The sequence below is a fragment of the Pelmatolapia mariae genome, linkage group LG18 (genome assembly GCF_036321145.2).
Source record: "Pelmatolapia mariae isolate MD_Pm_ZW linkage group LG18, Pm_UMD_F_2, whole genome shotgun sequence".
Taxonomy (NCBI): Eukaryota; Metazoa; Chordata; class Actinopteri; order Cichliformes; family Cichlidae; genus Pelmatolapia; species Pelmatolapia mariae.
The window spans coordinates 12,219,470-12,237,785 of record NC_086243.1 but is presented as its reverse complement, the minus strand read 5'-3'; the positions used below and the strand labels follow the sequence as shown (position 1 = coordinate 12,237,785).

Genomic DNA, 18,316 nt, shown 5'->3' with positions numbered 1-18,316 from the left:
CATGCCATCAAGTGTGGACACACCGGCAACATCAGACCGAGGAAGAAGCTGAAGTAAACGGCTGGATTCTGTAATCAGTGTGGGCCACTGATTACAGAATCCAGCCGTTAAAAATGCTCCATCAGATTGAATAAAACTCTTTTAATACTGAAGAAAACCTTTATATGGCTCTTATTTTGAAATGTATTAAACATCAAAATTGAAGAAAACGTGATCGTAACACATTTAGTGCCATATTTAGATTTTTCCCCAAGTTCAGCTTAATCAGGATGTGAATATGAGCTGAATGATTAAAAGAAAAAAATACATTATAAAGTTGGCCAGTATATTTTTCAAAAGCACATCAGATTTATCTCTAGTCTATAGAGACCAACAACACAAACCCCTGTATTTTTAATTTTTATTTTGAAATAATATTACTGGATTGAATGTATTTTTTTTTTTTTAAACAACAAAGCATTATTGAATGTAGGTAATAGTATTACATTTTGAGTTTGGGATTTGAGTCAGTTAGTCGCACCTGCAAATGATGGTAAATGGACTGGTTCTTATACTTAAGTACTCAGAGCACTTCCAAAACATCTCATTCACCCTTTCATACAAGCATTTTTTTCAGTGTCCAAGCATTTTCTATCCAATATTCACCAAAGAAAAATAAACAAACCCAAGAAAGAAAAAGACAAAATGCTGCATAAAGTGATTATAATGTTTGCTTTTATTTTCAAACCACCATGACGCGGCCCAGAGAGCCAACATCACTGTTCACATTCATCCTCCGTACAGTAAGGCTTAAAAAATGTCATACGATACAGTCTGTGTGATGAAAAGACTCTGAAGTAGACATTCATTTTTTCTTTTTCTTTTTTTACGTATTTAATTATTCATACAGCACGGCCACAATCTCAAGGCCTATGGCATACTGTCCACAGCTAAAGGTAACGTGCTCAAAAGTAACAGAAGGCAGAAAACATCTTACATTTCTTCAGATGCATCACACCAATGAGAGAAACGTGTTCATTAAGATGTGGAGCTATTGTAAATAAGTTACTAAGTTAGTGCTTTGTTAGTAGATGATGCACAGCATATCATTCAGACTGGACAAGCTCAAAAGTCACTTATATTTACCTGTAAGACTAAGTGATGCATTTTAATTTCCTATGTTACTTCTTAAGTGTAGCTTATTGATTTATATCATTTGGAAAACCATTGTTATCCTAACTTTAATTGCTTAATATTTCCTATTTACTATCATGTACTTAAGTAGCTTACTGAGGAATCAAAAGTTTCCTAATACAAGAAATGAAGACGTGATAAAAGACGAGCCACGGAAAACTCTTTTTCCCCCTCTGCTCTTAACATTTGATCTTTGGTGTCAATGTTTAGATGCTGTTGCTATTCAAGTTGCATGTCCTAGATTAACCACATTATCGACAACTATGAGCACACGCCTTCACTATCCTTGAATATTCCTGTTGAAAAACTAACACTGGTCCTTCACATTACACAATATAGCTGCTAGATTACGTATGGGTAACTACAAGACCTGTGTGAACTGTTAACCCAGTAATAATTATGGCGTATGCAGCCTCTTAAATAAGCTAAACTTCTTTTTTTTGTCTTGTGCATTCACTTTTCAGTTCCTCTGTTTCTAAGCATGGACTCATTTTGTTGTAAAGATGAAAAACAAGGCCTCTTATTGTTCATATTGACACTGCATTGTGATTTTGGGTACAAAGGTGATCCTTATGAAAGACCAGAAGCACCAGTTCTAAATCCTAAATGACTAGCATTGTTAAGCACTTACCTTATAAGTTGGTTTATTGCACTGAGTGTTACCCTCGAAAGCAACATGAAGCGTTACGTTAAGTTGGGACAAGCTCTACCGTATATATGCTGCTGCTCAGAGTCAGCGCCTGCGCGATGTTGCCGTCACTGCTGTGACACAGACCTTCCTGCAGCCGAGGTGGGTTTTGTGCTTGAAGAGGACCGGGACCAGCTCCTTCTTATTTTGTTTACTGCTTCCTGCCGGGACCCCTGTCCTCTCTTCCATTTCTCTCACAGGTTGCACTCTGCCATGTTTCACCCACCCTTCCTATTTGTCAATAAGTTTAACAAGGCTCTGGCGGAGGTCGTTAAGGTCAAAGATCTTGATGTCCAGAATTTCTATGGCCCTCTGGATCTCAGTATCCAAGCGATCCCGGTCCTCCAGAGAGTTACTCAGGTTCTGCTCCGTGTTCTGGATGCGACGTTCCAGCTCTGAGTTTCGCATCTCCATCTCCTGAAGTGAAGGGTAAACACAGAAAAGGCACAGGGAAGTATTAGAAGGTTTACCAGAACCCGATAAGCAATGAAAACATGCCGAGTTACTGTAAAAACGTCACTCCTACCCGTAATCTGTGGATGGCCTCGTCACGCTGATGCTCCATTTCGTGGTAGTCTGCTTTTTTGCTTTGCAAAATGTGAATTTCCTACAGAATGAATGAAAGATACTCATCAAAAAGTCCGTTTTTGTATGTTTTTGTTGATGTGTCATGTCATTCCTTGTTATTTAGCAAATATCCAACCTCATCTTTGGCCTTCAGCAAGGCCTCCAGCTCCTCCAGGGACTGGGTCAGCTCATCCTTCAACAGATCACTGGGGCCTTGGCCACCGTGGGCTTCAAGGTCAGCCACCTTACAAAACACACCAATTGAAATGTTGTGTATGCAGGACAACGTTTTAAAAAGCTTTTATTTGGCCCAGACTATTACTGGTTTCATTCAAATTATTTTTTCCTGGTCTACTTAAAACAACTGAACTATAATGAGAACAAAGACAATGTGAAATGCAGATCAGAGTGGCCTCATGTTTGGTTGGGTTTCTCAGATTGGTTGAGATGTAGGGAACACCTTGGTCAGCCATTCATGCTCACAAACACACCTCTGACCAGCTTAAAATTAACCTCACGTGGATGTTTTTCAACATCTTTGCAGGCACAGAGAGAGCACGCAAACTCCACACAGAAAGGCTCCAGCCGGCCCATCCAGCCTAGTTTAACACTATCCTGTGCAGCTTTTTCTCCAACACAATCCGCCTCTTCCTCCATCTGCCTTGGTTTCATAAGAGTGCTGTGGAAGAGGACAAAATGCCACAAAGACGAATTCGCACGCTGGCTGGCACTTCACCATGTGTACAATCCAGAAATAGCTTTGGTGGGCAAACACAAACAGCAGCACTGCTTTCTATGCACTGAAAAGGAAGCCCTGAGCAGTAAAGTTACACATTTTTGCACCATGCCATTCAGTCTAAGAGCTGAAATACACACACACACAGTCTAAGGTGGAGGTTATGGCTTGATCATAGCTGATATAACATTATTTAATACAGCTAAGCAAGAATCTGTGGACACACTGCTATCTCTGAGATCAAACTTTAGAATAGCATGCTAACGTGCAGAGTTAGCACTTGATATTATATAAGTGTAATGTTTACCATGTTTATCATGTGCTGATCAGTCTGTGAGGTACTTAATATTCAGCTAAATACACTGATTTCTGACTTGATTCCTAAGGGAATAGCTTTGCCAAATTTTATCCAAATCATTCATGACTATTGCTATGTCAAGCTATAAATATTAACCAAAGTGTGGCTCTAATATAGTATCTGCATAGACATTAGAATTCACCAGGAATAAATGTAAACATGGTTACCCATCCCACTGATTTTTACAGTCTGGATTAAGGTAAAACACACAACCAAAATAACTGAAGCACAGCTAAAAACATTAAAAGGACTTATTCTAGCATTCGTCAGAACATTTTGATGATGCACTCAGTTTGGACCATCCATCTATTTTCTTATCGGCTTATCCAATTTAGGGATAAGCAGGGCTGTGGAAGCCAATCCCAGCTGTGCCAGGGCAAGAGATAGGATGCACTCTGGACAGGTCACCAGCCCATCACAGAGATAACACACAGAGACAGCCATTCATGCTTACTTTCATGCCTATGGCCAGTCAAAATCACCAGTTAACCTACAGTAACATGCGTGTGTTTGCACTGTGGGAGGAAGCCAGGGAGAACCCTCTACACCGAAAGGCCCCAGTCCCTGCACCACACTATAGTAATTCAGACATAAAAGCCTAAAGATTTTAACAACGACATAAAACGTAAAGGTGAATAACAGGAAAACTCATAGATTAAGATTCGATCAAGACTTTCAACGCCTATAACTCTTATCAAAGCCAAAGAGCTCATCAGCGGACAGAATTAAACTTATCATAGAGAGCAGTCAACTCTGTTTGCTTTCATTCACACCTGCAGATGGCTCGCAGCGTTCACCTGCAACAATAAGCGGCTACTTCTACTATAACGAAGTCGTAGAAGAGCAACACTTTAACGAATGAAATCCTCACTGCATTGCATTTCATCTGAGCTCCATGAATTAGAAAGAAAAACAGAAGGACACCTCCAAAAACACCCGAATGCCCCGTTGGATTATTTTAAACCGCGTATGATTTAGACTCAAAAGAAGAAAAGAGGAAAAAAAAAAAGAGAGAAACAAGTGGATGCCAACTCCCTCTGGTGATTTTTCATTTTTTCCTAACTGGGGCATTGAAAGTAGGATATTGCTGTCCTACAAACCCCCCTCTCCCTCTCTCTCTCACACACACCACCCCGGAGACATGAACCATTTTCAGCCACCTGGTCCCCTTCCTCAAACAGTAGGAACTAGCTCGGTCCAAAGGAGACGGGGTTCTCACTTGTATGATTTAATCAGTCGATGTGGACCAAAATAGTGAAAGCTGTTTCTTGCTGGGGAGCGCTTACGAATTAAACAGTAGTGATCGATACTGTAAGGCTGGGCTATAATGGAAAGGGATCGAGGTGTTAAAGCATCAAATCAGAGGGGTTTGTAAATGTCAGCCTGAGGCGAGGTCGTCCCCAGAGGAATCAGCTCCCAGCAAACATGAAAATACCTTTTATTGATGAGCGGGTACAGGGAGGGCAGAGGCATCTGCATCCACCGGAGCCTGAAAAGTAATTCAAGTGTAAAACCCTCGTGAGGCTCTCGGTGTTTAGACCGAACTCCCTCGTGGCGAAACGTGAAATTTGGCGTGTACTTAGTGAACCGCTTCAACCAGCGCAGATAACGCCTTGATTAAAGCTTCTGAGGGAAAAAGCCTGCAGCACAAGTCAGAGATTGATGGAGTGTGTTACCAGCAAAGCTTCCTTTTCTTGAACAACCAGTTTCAAAACAAGGAAATGAAGTGTCTGCAAAGGACGACCCAATCAAAAGCAGCAGGACTTCGCTCAGCGGCGTAGAGGCACACAACCCCGGACGACTCTTGCAGCAATATCTCTCTGTTGCTTGTGCAATCTTACTTGTGTTCCTGTTCCACAGCTTTACACCTCCAGAAATGATCATTAGGTGTGACCTTAACCATTAGTTTCTACTCCACAGGTTACTGCAGAGCTGTATAAGAGGCCAGTGGAGAAAACAGGTACTTCTCAGCTTTTAGACTCAGAATTTTAACTTTTTGTTAACCGTATGTCTCAACTTTTAGGTGGTCACAGATGGTGCATTATCATGAATAACTAATCCCTCCGTTCTTTAAACTCCTTATTGTGCTGATAGTTGGTGGATGGAGCCTTCTCAGCCAGAGTGCATTAGACAAGAGATGATGTGAGGCAGTGGGAAATTCTGAGTTTGTCTTTGGACCACTGGAGAAAAGTGAAAACCCAGAGTACAGAGATATTTTAATCTGCTGTATTTGCTATTGAAAACAAATTATTATGAAATAAAACAATAAGATCATTCAGCCAATTTCAGCATCTGACTCCAGCACTCTTTAGAAAGCATTAACAGGATTTAAAGGAAAAGTGATGTTTGCATTGCTATACTCACTTTACAGTAAAGCTTCCATCACCCAAAAATGACTCTTTTTAAAATGCAGTTTCAAACCATCTGCTTTAAAATGATTTCGTTTACAAGGGGACTTTCTGCTTAAGCATCCAAAGCAAAACTCACATGTGGGATGTTATAGTCTCACATAAAAGTTGGAGCGCAGTGATACAAAGAAGCTATGAAAACAAAAGCTACTTAACACAATAAAAATGTGGGAGGTTAAAAAGTCCTGGGAATGAGGAAGAAGAATTGAGTCTGCAGCATGTAGGTGTACTCAAAATTAAAACATGTACTCTGTTGAGCTTATTTTAAGTTTATTTTAGGTCATTATGCCTTCATTAGATTCTGAAAGTTTTAGACAGGTACATGGGGAGAGATGGGGGTGTGACACGCAGCAGGAGTCCCAGAGTTAATCCAGATCTCCTGCTGCATGAGCTCAGCAAAACACCACTTTTTCCCAGCTTTTTTAAATGTATCTGTGGCCAGCACGTGCCAGACAATTTTGGATATTATTGGCATAAAGCTTAGTAATTGATCTCATTGTTATTGTTGACTGATGAAGTAGTGGTGATGTATACTCTTAGTGGGGGTTTTTTCCAGTTCAGATCCAAGGAGTTTGATTTGTAGCAGTCATAAAGATAAAGAGACAAAACCAACAATCCAATAATTACTATTAGCAAACACTGGGACAGAGGATTGAACTGCTTTTAACAAGAAAAAAAACATCCTGTATTTCATGTATCTATATATGTATGTATCTACATATGTATCTACATATGTATCTATAATTTAATAGGTGAGACTTCAGGGTGAACACACTTCATCAGAGCATCCTCAAACTCCCTGAGGCTCACCTGGTCTCTGAGTCTTTCGGTCTCCTCCTGATATGCTGTCAGCTGTTTCTTCCACTGCTCCACGTTAGCATTCGCTTCATGCAAAGCTGCCACCAGCTTAGAGTTGCTGTCCTGTAAAGTGAAGAGCTCAGCTTCCAGGTTCATCTCACAAATAGACCTGAAAAACACAAATACCAATACACATTTACATCACATCCAACACTACGCACCCTGCCTCTCGCCCTATGGCAGCTGGGATAGACTCCAGACCTTTTTTATCAGTTGCTGTTTCAGTGAGCTGGACCTTAACTTTCAATCAGAGTTTAAAAAACTCCTCACAAAGAAGAAAAACTGTTACTTATTAAAACAAAAGCAACAATGCTTTTTAGATTTTAGATTTCATTAAGTGGAGTCATATCCGACTCTGTATCCCACTATGTAAAACTGAGAAAACTAATCTATTGTATGACAAACAATGCGGTGCTAAATTTAGCTGATTATGATTCAGTTACTTACAAATCTGGAACCTTTACGGGTAAAAAAGCTTATGCAGTGTTAGTAATAAACAAAACTGACACATGTTGATGACTTCAATATTAAATCGAGTCTTTTGTCAAGCACTGCAACATGAGGCTAAACACAATAGCTGGTTGTGGAGTAACAAGCAAGCTGTACTGCTGCCAAGAGTCTGGAACATGATGAAACACTGATGGCCTGGTTAACACAATCACAGAGCCACTACACAAGTGTTAAGGAGGCTGTAGCCTGCAGCCGCACACCTAAAGGGCAGACGGAAACTTATTTCACAGGTCTGGTGACAAAGCAAAGAAACACTTATTAAAGCCCCAACCCGACCCGGAGAGCAGAGATCAAACTGACCGACTGCATCAAGAGACTGAAAGTGACGCTGAAAAGGTTCTTCAAAAAACAACTGAGGCTGACATTTGTTTCCATCAGGAAAAAGACAAACGGAAGATGACAGATGATGATGACAGATAAAGATTTGTGTATTTTTTCACATCTTTCCATCACAGTTCTTCAGTCCCCACTGACGTTCGTTCCAGTTTAAAATGATGTGACCTTGAAACTTCTTTATCTCTGTCGCTTTAAACTGAATTTCCTGCACATTTGATGAATGCACGACTTGTAAGCGAGTAAGACAAGCCAGTTCCCACTCCATGAGTCCACTTTTATGCCACCTGCACAGAAGACATATAAGATGATTGAATTTGATATGCTCTCTTCATCTTTGATCCTTTTCCTTTGCTCTGTCCTACATCTCCAAAGCTTGATGTTGTAAACTGGCCACACTTTGCCATGGTAACCGTTCAGGAGCTGCTTTCTTCGTGGTAATTGGACTATAGGGTATAAAAGCATTGTGGGTGGCTCAAAGCACTGAATGGAGGGATGCTTCCAAGCCTCATTCAGTGTTACGTATGAGTCAACACTTCGACAATGGCCTGTTCATTTCCTTAGGAGCTTCACAAACTGAATGACGTCAGCGGCGTTAATTAACACAGAAAAAATGAAAACCATGATAACACTCAGGAACCAAAAGGTAATGGATTGTCTGGTTAAGTGCAGCCAGAAGCACAGTCCACTTGAAATTTGAAAAACCCTCATGATGTTACAAAGACCGTTTGTAAAACACAGTGCGTGGTTACAGCAACTACTAGATTGTTATACTGTATTTTTCCGTTGGGGTGGCTACGTAGAGCGGGTCATCGACCAATCAGAATGTCAGTGGCTCAATCTCTGACCCCTATAAGTCCACACGCTCAAGTAGATGCTGGATGTCCTTGAACCATTCAGGTGTGTGTTAACGCAATTCTACAATCTTCCCAGGATTGGATGTTCAAGAAAATGAAACCCAAGATCACAATGTGCAATACTCACAGAAGTTTCAAAAACACCAAGAGTTACATCTCAGACTCATTAGAGGTTAGCATGGTAAATGCTGACGTTCATGACAGCACACTGGGACAATGTGTTGTGGATAGACGAGACCAAAGCGGAGAAGTTAGGCCATAATACACAGCACCATATTTGGAGAAAACCAAACACAGCATGTCAGCAAAAACACCTCATATCAACTGTTAGGAGTGATGATTTGGGCTTGTTTTGCACCTACAAAGTTATTGAGGGGACCATTAACTGCTCCGTATATTAAAGTACTCTAGAGTCAAATGTGAGGCTGACAGCTAAAACTGTGTGGCCCAAACTGGGTCACACAACAGGATAATGATCCTAAACACAGCAGCAAATATACAACAGTATGGACAAAAAAGAAGGTGTTACAAGAGGCCCAGTCAAAGTCCACCTTCAACCTGATTGAAATGCTGATGTGAGACCATAACAGAGCTGTGCATAAATTAATGCCTGTAGGCCTTAATGAGCTGAAGCAGCGGTATAAGGAAAAGTGGGCCTGAATTCCACCACGGTGATGTGAGAGATGACAAATTAAGTTTGTCATGTATCTTTGTATGTATCTGTAAATACAGTCTGTTCATATTCTAAAAAGCCAGTCTTCCTCTTCATAATGGCTAAATGCAAAAACACAAAACTAGCCATGTTGCACTGATGCAAACCCAGGTATAGTGGAACTGCAAAGACTTGGCATTACCAACATGGCTGTCGAGTTGTGAGATTTACCTAGAAAACCTTTTTCACTGAAGAAGGTCATGAGGTGTGTTTGAAATCAGGCTGTTTCAGCTCTCAGTAATGAAACTTCAAGGCTTCCTTGGTTTCATTTCTATGTGTGCGTGTGTGTGTGTGCAGTTACCCCTCAGAGAGCATCTTTTTAATGCGCTCCTTCTCAGAAGACAGGGTGATGTCTGCGCTCTGGCTGCGAAACAGCTTGTCCTCCGGTCCATTCACGCACATCACCGGTGGAGACTGGAGTTCATCCGAGAGGTCCTGAGAAACACATCAGTAAATGGACTCTCATAATAACTAACGCAGAATTATTAAGAAATAAAAAAAACAGACTCTGCATTAAATGGATTTATTCAAAGTGAAGAGAGACCGCCTGCTTTTAGATGTTAAAATCCCATTCAGGTCAAAGTCTGCATATAAAATCAAGCAAAGCCATACAGCTATTGATAACAATAATAAATGACTCTCTCTTTGCGGTCTTGTTCTCGATGGACTGACTGCTGTAACACGATAGTTTTAGCGTCCGCTTCGGTCTGATAAATGAGAAGCTTAGAGCTGTCTGCCCATCAGAGAAGGTATAAAATGGATAAAACTCAGAGGCAAGAAGAAAAAATAAAGATGCTTCCTGCACACGTATTTATTGTGTTTTACATTTCCTCTAAATAATGACTCACCTGTGAGAACTGCAGAGGAAATCCGTGAGGTGGAAAAAACGGAAAAGAAGAACATATCACCACGAAGCACACAACACGAAACGACCTTTTCAACACATCACAGTCAGAAAGCGTGCTTTGCGGACTGATCAGTTATGCAGTGCAGTGCCACTTAGCAAGTACAATGAATTGAAGCAGTTGGCAATTTTCTGGAGCTTTGGCTCTTCCAATGTGTTCATTAAATCGATCGGGAGTGAGAGACGTCACTTGGAACCTGCTCAGCCGTAGAATTAAAAAGGAAATAGGCATGTTCCTCAAGATCAGGCAGATGTAACTGAAGGCTGATTATTCTTTATTGATGAAAAAGGGCCCTGAGCTGACTACGTTTTCATCATTAGAAGTGTTTCAAGTCAGAGGCTTCTGGGTAGCTGTGGGGAGAAAATGTGAGTGTGGTGTACTGCTGAGCAGCATGGGATAATTTTACCATCGTCCTAGTTTTCCTCACTTTTACTTCCCTCTGAGACAACTGACCCAGCTCACATTTCTTTTGCATTTCGTTCCCCTCTCTCCCCGTCCCTCCTTTGATTTAGTCACAGCGGCCCTGTCTAATAGCTGAGCTGCAGCAAGTAATACAGGTGCATTCATCTAATCATCTAATTTCAGTCTTGAAATGCCAAAAATGTGTCACTGCACGAATAACAGAGGTTTCACATTTACAGCTTCTCTGTGACACTCACAAACCTTTGCTCTTCTTTCATGCTCATGCTTTCTGAAAGGACGGCGCTCACCTGAGGAGCAGCGATGGTGAGCGCAGTGTTGGCCAGTTCTTTGTCCTGTGACTTTTCTCGCGCCAGACGAGCTGCATCTTTCACCTCCTTAAACTTCTCTGCAAACTTTAAAGGAGAGGGCAAGTCATGACCTAGACAATGCAGCACAAACCCTCTACAAGAAATGGATGGCACATTTTTAAAAGTACTGTACTTTGGCCTACCTGATGCAGTTGCTGCTCTGTGGCAAAACCCAGACCGTAGACCGTGTTGGCACGGCTGTCAGCCCACTGACCAAACTTCTGAGACGTCTTAGTAAATGTCATGCTGGGTGTAACGGTGCAGTTGATAATTGCCTGCAGATAAAGAGATAACAGAGGTCGTCCCCTTAGGTGCAGGTGAAGAGAGCAGATGGCTCTGGGAGCAGACGCGTGAATCCAGACAAAACTAAATAATTCAGCAGAATCAATATTTTTCCATCAGCCTGCGCCTCTATCTTCCTTCTTCGCCTTGTAATCGGAAGGTTGCCGGTTCGAGCCCCGGCTTGGACAGTCTCGGTCGTTGTGTCCTTGGGCAAGACACTTCACCCGTTGCCTACTGGTGGTGGTCAGAGGGACCAGTGGCACCAGTGTCCGGCAGCCTCGCCTCTGTCAGTGCGCCCCAGGGTGGCTGTGGCTACAACGTAGCTTGCCATCACCAGTGTGTGAATGTGTGTGTGAATGGGTGGATGACTGGATATGTAAAGCGCTTTGGGGTCCTTAGGGACTAGTAAAGCGCTATATAAATACAGGCCATTTACCATTTACCATAACTTATGACAAATTTCACCAGTGAATGGTAACATTTTACTCTTACTTTACTAAGTTATCAAAATGCAGTTTTAACCGTAGATGACCTCTCCACAAATTGAGGCAGAATATGGAGGAACAACTCGATAAACTAATGCATCAACTTATGGACCTGGAGGAATGCTGAGAAGAACCGGATGAGGAAGATCATGAAGAGACAAAGAAGGAAACCTTGGAGCACCTGGATGAATTCAATGACTTATGTCAGGAGATGAGATAATTGTGGATGAACTCAGTGGCTGATGAGCCGCTGGAGGCTTGGCTGATGCCTCCAAAACCTGGGAGTTGATACAACTCTTTACTTGAAGCAGCCAGGAACGACTGAGAATCAGACAGGCAGAGATGGACCCGGATGTGACGATGGGGAAACTGTTACCAGACGTATACACGCAGCAGAAAATTTACATCCTCACAGCCTTGAGAAAACTTGGAGAGTCTTACTCCAGAAGATGAGACTTTTCTCACTGAAAATGCCACAGCTACCCTCAGACAGTTTGAAAAAGTGACTGCAAAACAAGGGTCTTAATATATATATATATATAAAAAATGCCTTTAGTTAGCTGTGGTGTGAAAACCAATTCTACAGATGTGCCGGTGGCTGCTCATGAGATCCACCAACTGGGAGGTAAGTGGTTCCCTGGCCGATTGCTGACGTATCCCTGGGCAGATGTAATGATATTTATATAGCAGTTCTTCTACTCTGAGCACAAAAAGTGCTTCATTCATTCACTCAAACACATCTCTATTCTTAAGCACCTTATCTATTATACTAAAACACCCCAGCAGATGCAACTCCGGGTCAGTATCTTGGCCAAGGATACTTCAACTGGAGGATATTGGAGTAACCAGGAATTAAACCACCAACCTTTCAGTTGATAAACGACCCGCTCTACCTCCAGCCTCAGTGGGAACGCTAGGTTTAAAAGAACTAAGGCGAATGGGTGAGAGCAGTAAGTAGAGTAGAAAAGTGCTATATAAGTACCAGTCCATCTATTATTTAATAACTAGACAACACCTCAATATGCATTTTCCTGCTGAATTCCACTATTTTTCCCATCCTAATAAATACCGCATGATATTCACTTTGTAAATTACATTTCCATTTAAAGTAAAATAGAAAATAAAGCATGTCAAAGGGAAAATCCCTCTGCAGACTTGCAGTGAGCACTGAAGGAAGTGAATGTAATGTCTGAATGTATAAAGCGGGACATGTTTTGGGAGTAATGCCCGGCAGGAGTTAACGTGTTTGTTTGTAGTCAAATTTAGTCACACCAATGGAGTCACAGCAGAGCGAGATCGATATTAGTAACTGAAGCGTACCGAGATCAAAATGAAGGTCGAGTACACCAGTGTGCCCAACCAAACCATACACACTCTCTTTACGTCCCCATCACACCTTCTTCTGAATGTTTAATGCACATGTAACTCCCCATATGAAGACTGTTTACTGGTGTGTAAACAGAATGCTTTAAAGGATGTGTGCAGGTGTTGTAACAGGGTTCACATTTTAGCTATGTCAGGGATGTGGCATCCAGCTTGGCATTAAACTCTGTGGTCCAAAGTTAAGTGTTTCATCAGCCACAGTATGAAAGGGGTGGGCTTGGAATTTGGCACTGACACTCACGGTCTCTACTCACTTTGTTTATTCCCATCAGTGAGATTGAGAGTTTTAATGCTTCCACAATCATCTGGACATGTTGCTATTACATTTGGTTCACATTTCATAGTAAATCTTTGCGCACTAACATTAGAGACTTATGCTGGAGCATTTAAATCGAAAATAGGCCTCAGCAGAGCCTCACCACAGCTATAGATTATATAGTAGCAAGGCCATAAACTGGAGTATTGAGCCACTGTATTTGTATTACTGAACAGGTTTTGTTAAAATCAGTGGTTGGTTTGGCATGAACATTAATAGGAGGTTACCAGGATGCCATTTTCACGCATGTTCTCCCTTGAGACCTGTTTCGGCAATTGCTCACACTTCTGCCAAAAGGGCAGCAGCTGCACCATCAAAACATATCTACCAGGTTTATCACCTCATTCTCTGGGAAGTTGCCAAAGCTGGCTCTGTCCTTCCTAACACATGACCCCAAAAAAGAAAAAAAGAAAAGGAAAACACACCTATTTATAAACCTTTTTTATTTTACGTCATCTCCAGTGTTAGAGTAATGGAACTGAAAATACTAGAACTGCAGGCAGCTTAAGAAGAAGCATCCCCCACCCCTTTCCCCTCCAACCAATGATTACATGAACTCTGCGCTCTGCGTTTGTGTGCCGACGTGCTTGACATAACATGCTGGATTCTAGCAGCAGGAGCAGCAGTGGCAGAGAAGATTACTGTGGAGCCAGACACCAGCCCTGGCAGGATTGGGCTACTGAACGGCCAACTGCTGCCCCGCGCTGCCTTCTGGGAGGCAGAAATGTGGGTCACACTAGAGGTGCTAAGATAAGATCAGATGGGTCCCCTCCCCACCCGCCTAATCTAAATCCACAAGCCCGGACCAAAGATGCTCTGGCTGCTGATGTGTTGAGCTTCGATTTGGTTTAGTTTGTTATATAATTCTTCACCTCACAGGACTTCTGGTGGGAGTGTGGTTGATGAGTAAAAATTCAATCTGAAGCTGCTGTTTGTCTTGCTTTTTTAGACCTGTGGCATTATTTCAAAGCCTTAAAAGCCCCTTTTGATTCCAAAGCCATCAACTTTTATTTATTACTTCTAGACAGCAGATCTGTATTTGTTTATTGTTGTTTCTCCCCCTGTCCATCTTTAATCTGTCTTCTTTGCTGAATCTAAGATTTTGTCTTCACCAATGTCCCACGCACTCACCTTTGTCCCGCCCACACTAATGATGCGATACACGTTGCGGGTAGCATCGTAGAAGAAGGACACTGTGACAGCATGCTTGCTGGCCGGTATCCAGTTCCTCTTGGTGGTGGGGTCGATTTGGAAAACATGGGCCCGGGCGCTGAAGATTGGCTGCTCCCTGAAGGAGGAATCACAGAGGGATGATGATTAGATGCTGTGAGAAGGGAATGTCAAAGTAAAAATCCCTCTGCAGACTTACAGTAATGTGCACTGGCACTGAAGGAACTGAATGTAAAGTCTAAATGAATAAAATGAGCATCAAACCATTAAAATATGGTCCATTAAATCCCCCAAATAAAACAGTTTTGCTTAAAAATCCTTTTTTGCTTGCATGAAAAACACAAATCTGTCTTTTTTTTCATAACAGGACATCTCTGTCTCCCCTGTCATCCAGGGACAGATCATCCTTTGGCCATCTCCCACTATTTTTCCTGCGTCATCCACCAGTCAAACAGGGTTAGCTGGCAAAGCATGTTGACTAGAACTCTCTGAACCCTCTCCCGAGTCGTCACCCTCCACGCTCTGATCTGCGCCTGGCAGGTTTTGCTCCGATGTATCCTGGATACGAGGTAAATATATCAAAGCAACACAGTCAGTGGTGCCGGGAGGTGGTTTAGCCACTGCCCTGTGGTGCGAACAGCAGCACTGCTAACCCCTCCTTTCTCCTCAGCAGGGGTGAAAGTGAGTATCACAAGAAGACGCTGCTGTAATTCACTGGTATAGAAATGCAAATCAGAATAGCTGCTATGTAGTAAAAATTATGAAATAGTTCAAAAAAGGACATTTATTCTTTAATGGACTTGTGTAAATACCTATAGCTATTTCCAATGGAAGAGCATTATTTTGGTGCAGTCACACCTGACCTCATTGCAAATACAAAAACCAACAATGGTTTCTCTGGATGCATTTCATGTAGACATGATTGAGATAACCTGCTATAGTTCACACTGACCATCAGAATGGAGAAGAAAGGTGCTTAAAAAACGGACTTTGCTGTTGGTGCCAGACAGGCTGGTCTGAGTATTTCGGAAACTGTTGATCTACTGGGATTTTCCCACACAATCATTTCTAGGGTTTACAGAGAATGGTCTGAAAATATCCACTAAGCTTGTTGATGCCAAGGTCAGAGGAGAATGGGCAGTCTGCTTCAATTCTGACCCTACTTGGGGGGCAACATTAATTCAAATAATCACTCATTACAACCAAGTTATGCAGAAGAGCATCTCTGAATGCATAACACATCTAACCTTGGAGCAGATGGGCTACAGCAGCAGAAGCCTAACCCTTTCAACCATGTTCCAGTCTGATAATAAGCCATGCTGTAATTCTGCTTTTCAGTCACATTAACTCTCTGCTGCCTGCGGCTTTTATGCTTCCTGATTAAGACAGGAAACAGCATAAAGGTCAGCCCGCTGTGACCTCTGCAGAAATTGGTAAAAACAGGTCATTATTTAAGCCCAAGGGGAATAAAACTACTAACCAGTTATCAGAAAGTCAATGGACTATTAAATAATCTGTCAATTTTATGTTATTGTTAATTTTCCATGAAGCCCATGAGTCAGTCAATAAGGTCATCGACGTCAAACAATCATAAAGTGCTAGTTTTACACAGAACATAAAATGGGTAAGAGTGAAGGTGGACCTGCTATTAACTCTAATATCATCCCATCACTGCCACGCTTTCACCTTGCCTGAGGTGACGAGCTCTGCCACATAATATCTGGCATCCGACCGAACAACACGGACCGCTTTGCAAACAGAACGAACCAGGAATCAACCAAACGGACAAACACAGGCTGCAAACGTGTTTGTGTCAACATGTTTAGTTTCCTCTCTCAGAAAACGTTTGAAACGCAAAGGTGGTCAAACTAGTGTATGTACATGTTGAAAGAAATGAACAGTGTAGTTTTTATGGTAGTTGCATTTTAATAGAGACAAAATATGAAACAAAAACCTTATGTCTGGAGCTGCATGCATGATTTTGACAAATGGGCTGAGGATGATTGTTGAGGAAGGTGGTGGATCAGCCCAAAGCTTCACGGGAAGAGACTGTTAATGATCTGAAGGCATTTGGAACTGCAGTCACCAAGAACACTATTGGTAACACAGGATGCTGCAATACATTGAAATATTGCAGCACCTGCAAGTTCCCCTTCTCAAGAAGGCACATGTACACCTTATTTTTCTTGTCGAATGAAGTGATTCACCAGATCGAATAATTATTTCCCCCTCTGTATATTCTGTTAACTGAACAGCAGAACAATTCAATTACTTGACCTTCATCCTCAGTAGAGGGGGTGGCCTATTTAATGGAGGTCTCCAAGCATGATAACAAAGCCTGGGAGTGATTAGACAGGAATTAGTGTGTTCATCCTGAGGCGTAGCTCTGACCTCTGTCACTAACTACAATATCTAAAATCTGTTTCACCTGGTTTCTTTTAACACCCTTTGATCTAAATCTTCTAAGAGAAATGTTAAACACTACACAGTCTGATTAATAAAAAAGGGAGTGAGGCAGCAACAGGAAATATCTACATTAATGTGAGTGAAAGTAGGGTTTTCTCATGGTAACACCTGCTCCCCTAGGATGGCCCCAGAATCTATGCTTCTCCTCCCAATCAGCTGAAAAATGGTTTTAAATAAACTAAGCTGGGGCCACATGGGACTACATAACAATATGTCTTAATTTAACAGATTCATTAAGTCTGAAATGAAACCAGAGCGCTGCTCCAGATGTGCTCCACAGCCAACATCAGCAGAGCAGTGATAAATGTTCATCTGCAGCCTTACTACTACAGTTTTAAACTCACTACAAATGATTGCTTTAAGTCAAAGCTTAAGTCCCCTGATCTGATAACAAGATCTCAAAGTATTTGTGTTAGATTTATGTAAAGTGTCTGCCATCCCAAAGTCACATGAAAGTACAAGAAATCTAAATGCCTGGGTGAAAAAATAATAATAAAGAAATAGAAAAGGACAAGCTGGTAAATGGCCATACCTTTCTCTGTGGTGAGGAAACATCTTAGAAGATCACCAAGACTTCTTTTCTGTAAAAGAAAAGACTGAGGATCGGTTAGACAACTGTTAACGTAAATTACTTTAATAAAAAATTATACCAGAAAAAAACAAAACAAAAAAACGGAATAATCATAAAAGTTTGTCCCTGTACTTTAACATTTTCCCCGCTCTTAATTCTTACTTAAAGTCTAGTTAAATCTGTGTCATGGATAGAGAAGCGCTTACCCCATTTCGGTGTAAAACCTCGTCGAGTCTGTTATCTAACAATATTTTGCGTCCTGAAACTGCTGCTGTCCCAGTTGGTCTCCTCTTCCTTTCAGTCACAGCTACCAGATGCTTTATTCTTGCTTTATTCTCCAGGGGGGGGGGAGATTTCACCGCAAGGCGCTGCACTCCGCCTGCTGCAGCCCGCCAAGTGGCACCGTCCTGCCCCGAGCAGCTCGCAGAGTCAGAAGCCGGGGAGAGCAGAGCTGCTGCGGACGGCGATGGCTGAAGTGACCGCGGGCTGCTCCGAGTCCATCTTCGTCCTGCCACAGAACACGGGACCTCTCTTTGTTTCCTCCTCTTTCACTGCTTATCCTGCACGGCCAAACCTCTCTGTTCTCCCCTTCAGTAGTTGGCTCTTCATCCGACCGGCTGTTCGCATTCAACAGCCGGCAGTATAGTACCACCTGCTGGCTCTGCAGCCTCCAAACACCCGCTCCAGCTGTGTGTGACAGTCAGGTATGGAAACTATGTCAACCCGCCTGCATGTGTGCACTGCAAACCGGAGCTTTAAGGTCTGCCT

The 18,316-nt window shown here is 42.1% G+C and overlaps 1 protein-coding gene and 1 pseudogene across 2 annotated transcripts; one reads left to right on the top strand and one right to left on the bottom strand.

The window, feature by feature from the left end:
• Nucleotides 1–697: 697 nt before the first annotated feature.
• On the bottom strand, nt 698–18,250 carry LOC134616621 (homer protein homolog 3). Of its 2 annotated transcripts, none has more exons than XM_063461539.1 (10): nt 17,755–18,250; nt 17,510–17,558; nt 14,473–14,629; nt 11,019–11,150; nt 10,816–10,920; nt 9,502–9,635; nt 6,741–6,897; nt 2,565–2,672; nt 2,388–2,468; nt 698–2,278 (listed from the first exon to the last, which is right to left on the bottom strand). In XM_063461539.1, exons 2-10 carry the CDS (start codon nt 17,530–17,532, stop codon nt 2,093–2,095), a joined length of 1,083 nt encoding a protein of 360 aa, XP_063317609.1. In that variant the 5' UTR covers nt 17,533–17,558; nt 17,755–18,250; the 3' UTR covers nt 698–2,092. The 2 variants fall into 2 exon arrangements, with proteins under 2 accessions (XP_063317609.1, XP_063317610.1); XM_063461540.1 differs by having other exon boundaries at nt 9,502–9,614.
• Nucleotides 11,701–12,168, top strand: LOC135932200 (protein LZIC-like; annotated as a pseudogene).
• Nucleotides 18,251–18,316: the final 66 nt, after the last annotated feature.

What these genes read in the sequence shown, in the direction of transcription:
- LOC134616621 (XM_063461539.1), bottom strand. Translation starts at nt 17,532, where the DNA reads ATGTTTCCTCACCACAGAGAAAG. An exon ending in TTAGTGTGGGCGGGACAAAG is followed by an intron (nt 11,151 to 14,472) that starts GTGAGTGCGTGG and finishes CTTTATCTGCAG; the next exon opens with GCAATTATCAACTGCACCGT. An exon ending in CCGAAAGACTCAGAGACCAG is followed by an intron (nt 2,673 to 6,740) that starts GTGAGCCTCAGG and finishes GTGTTTTGTAAG; the next exon opens with GTGGCTGACCTTGAAGCCCA.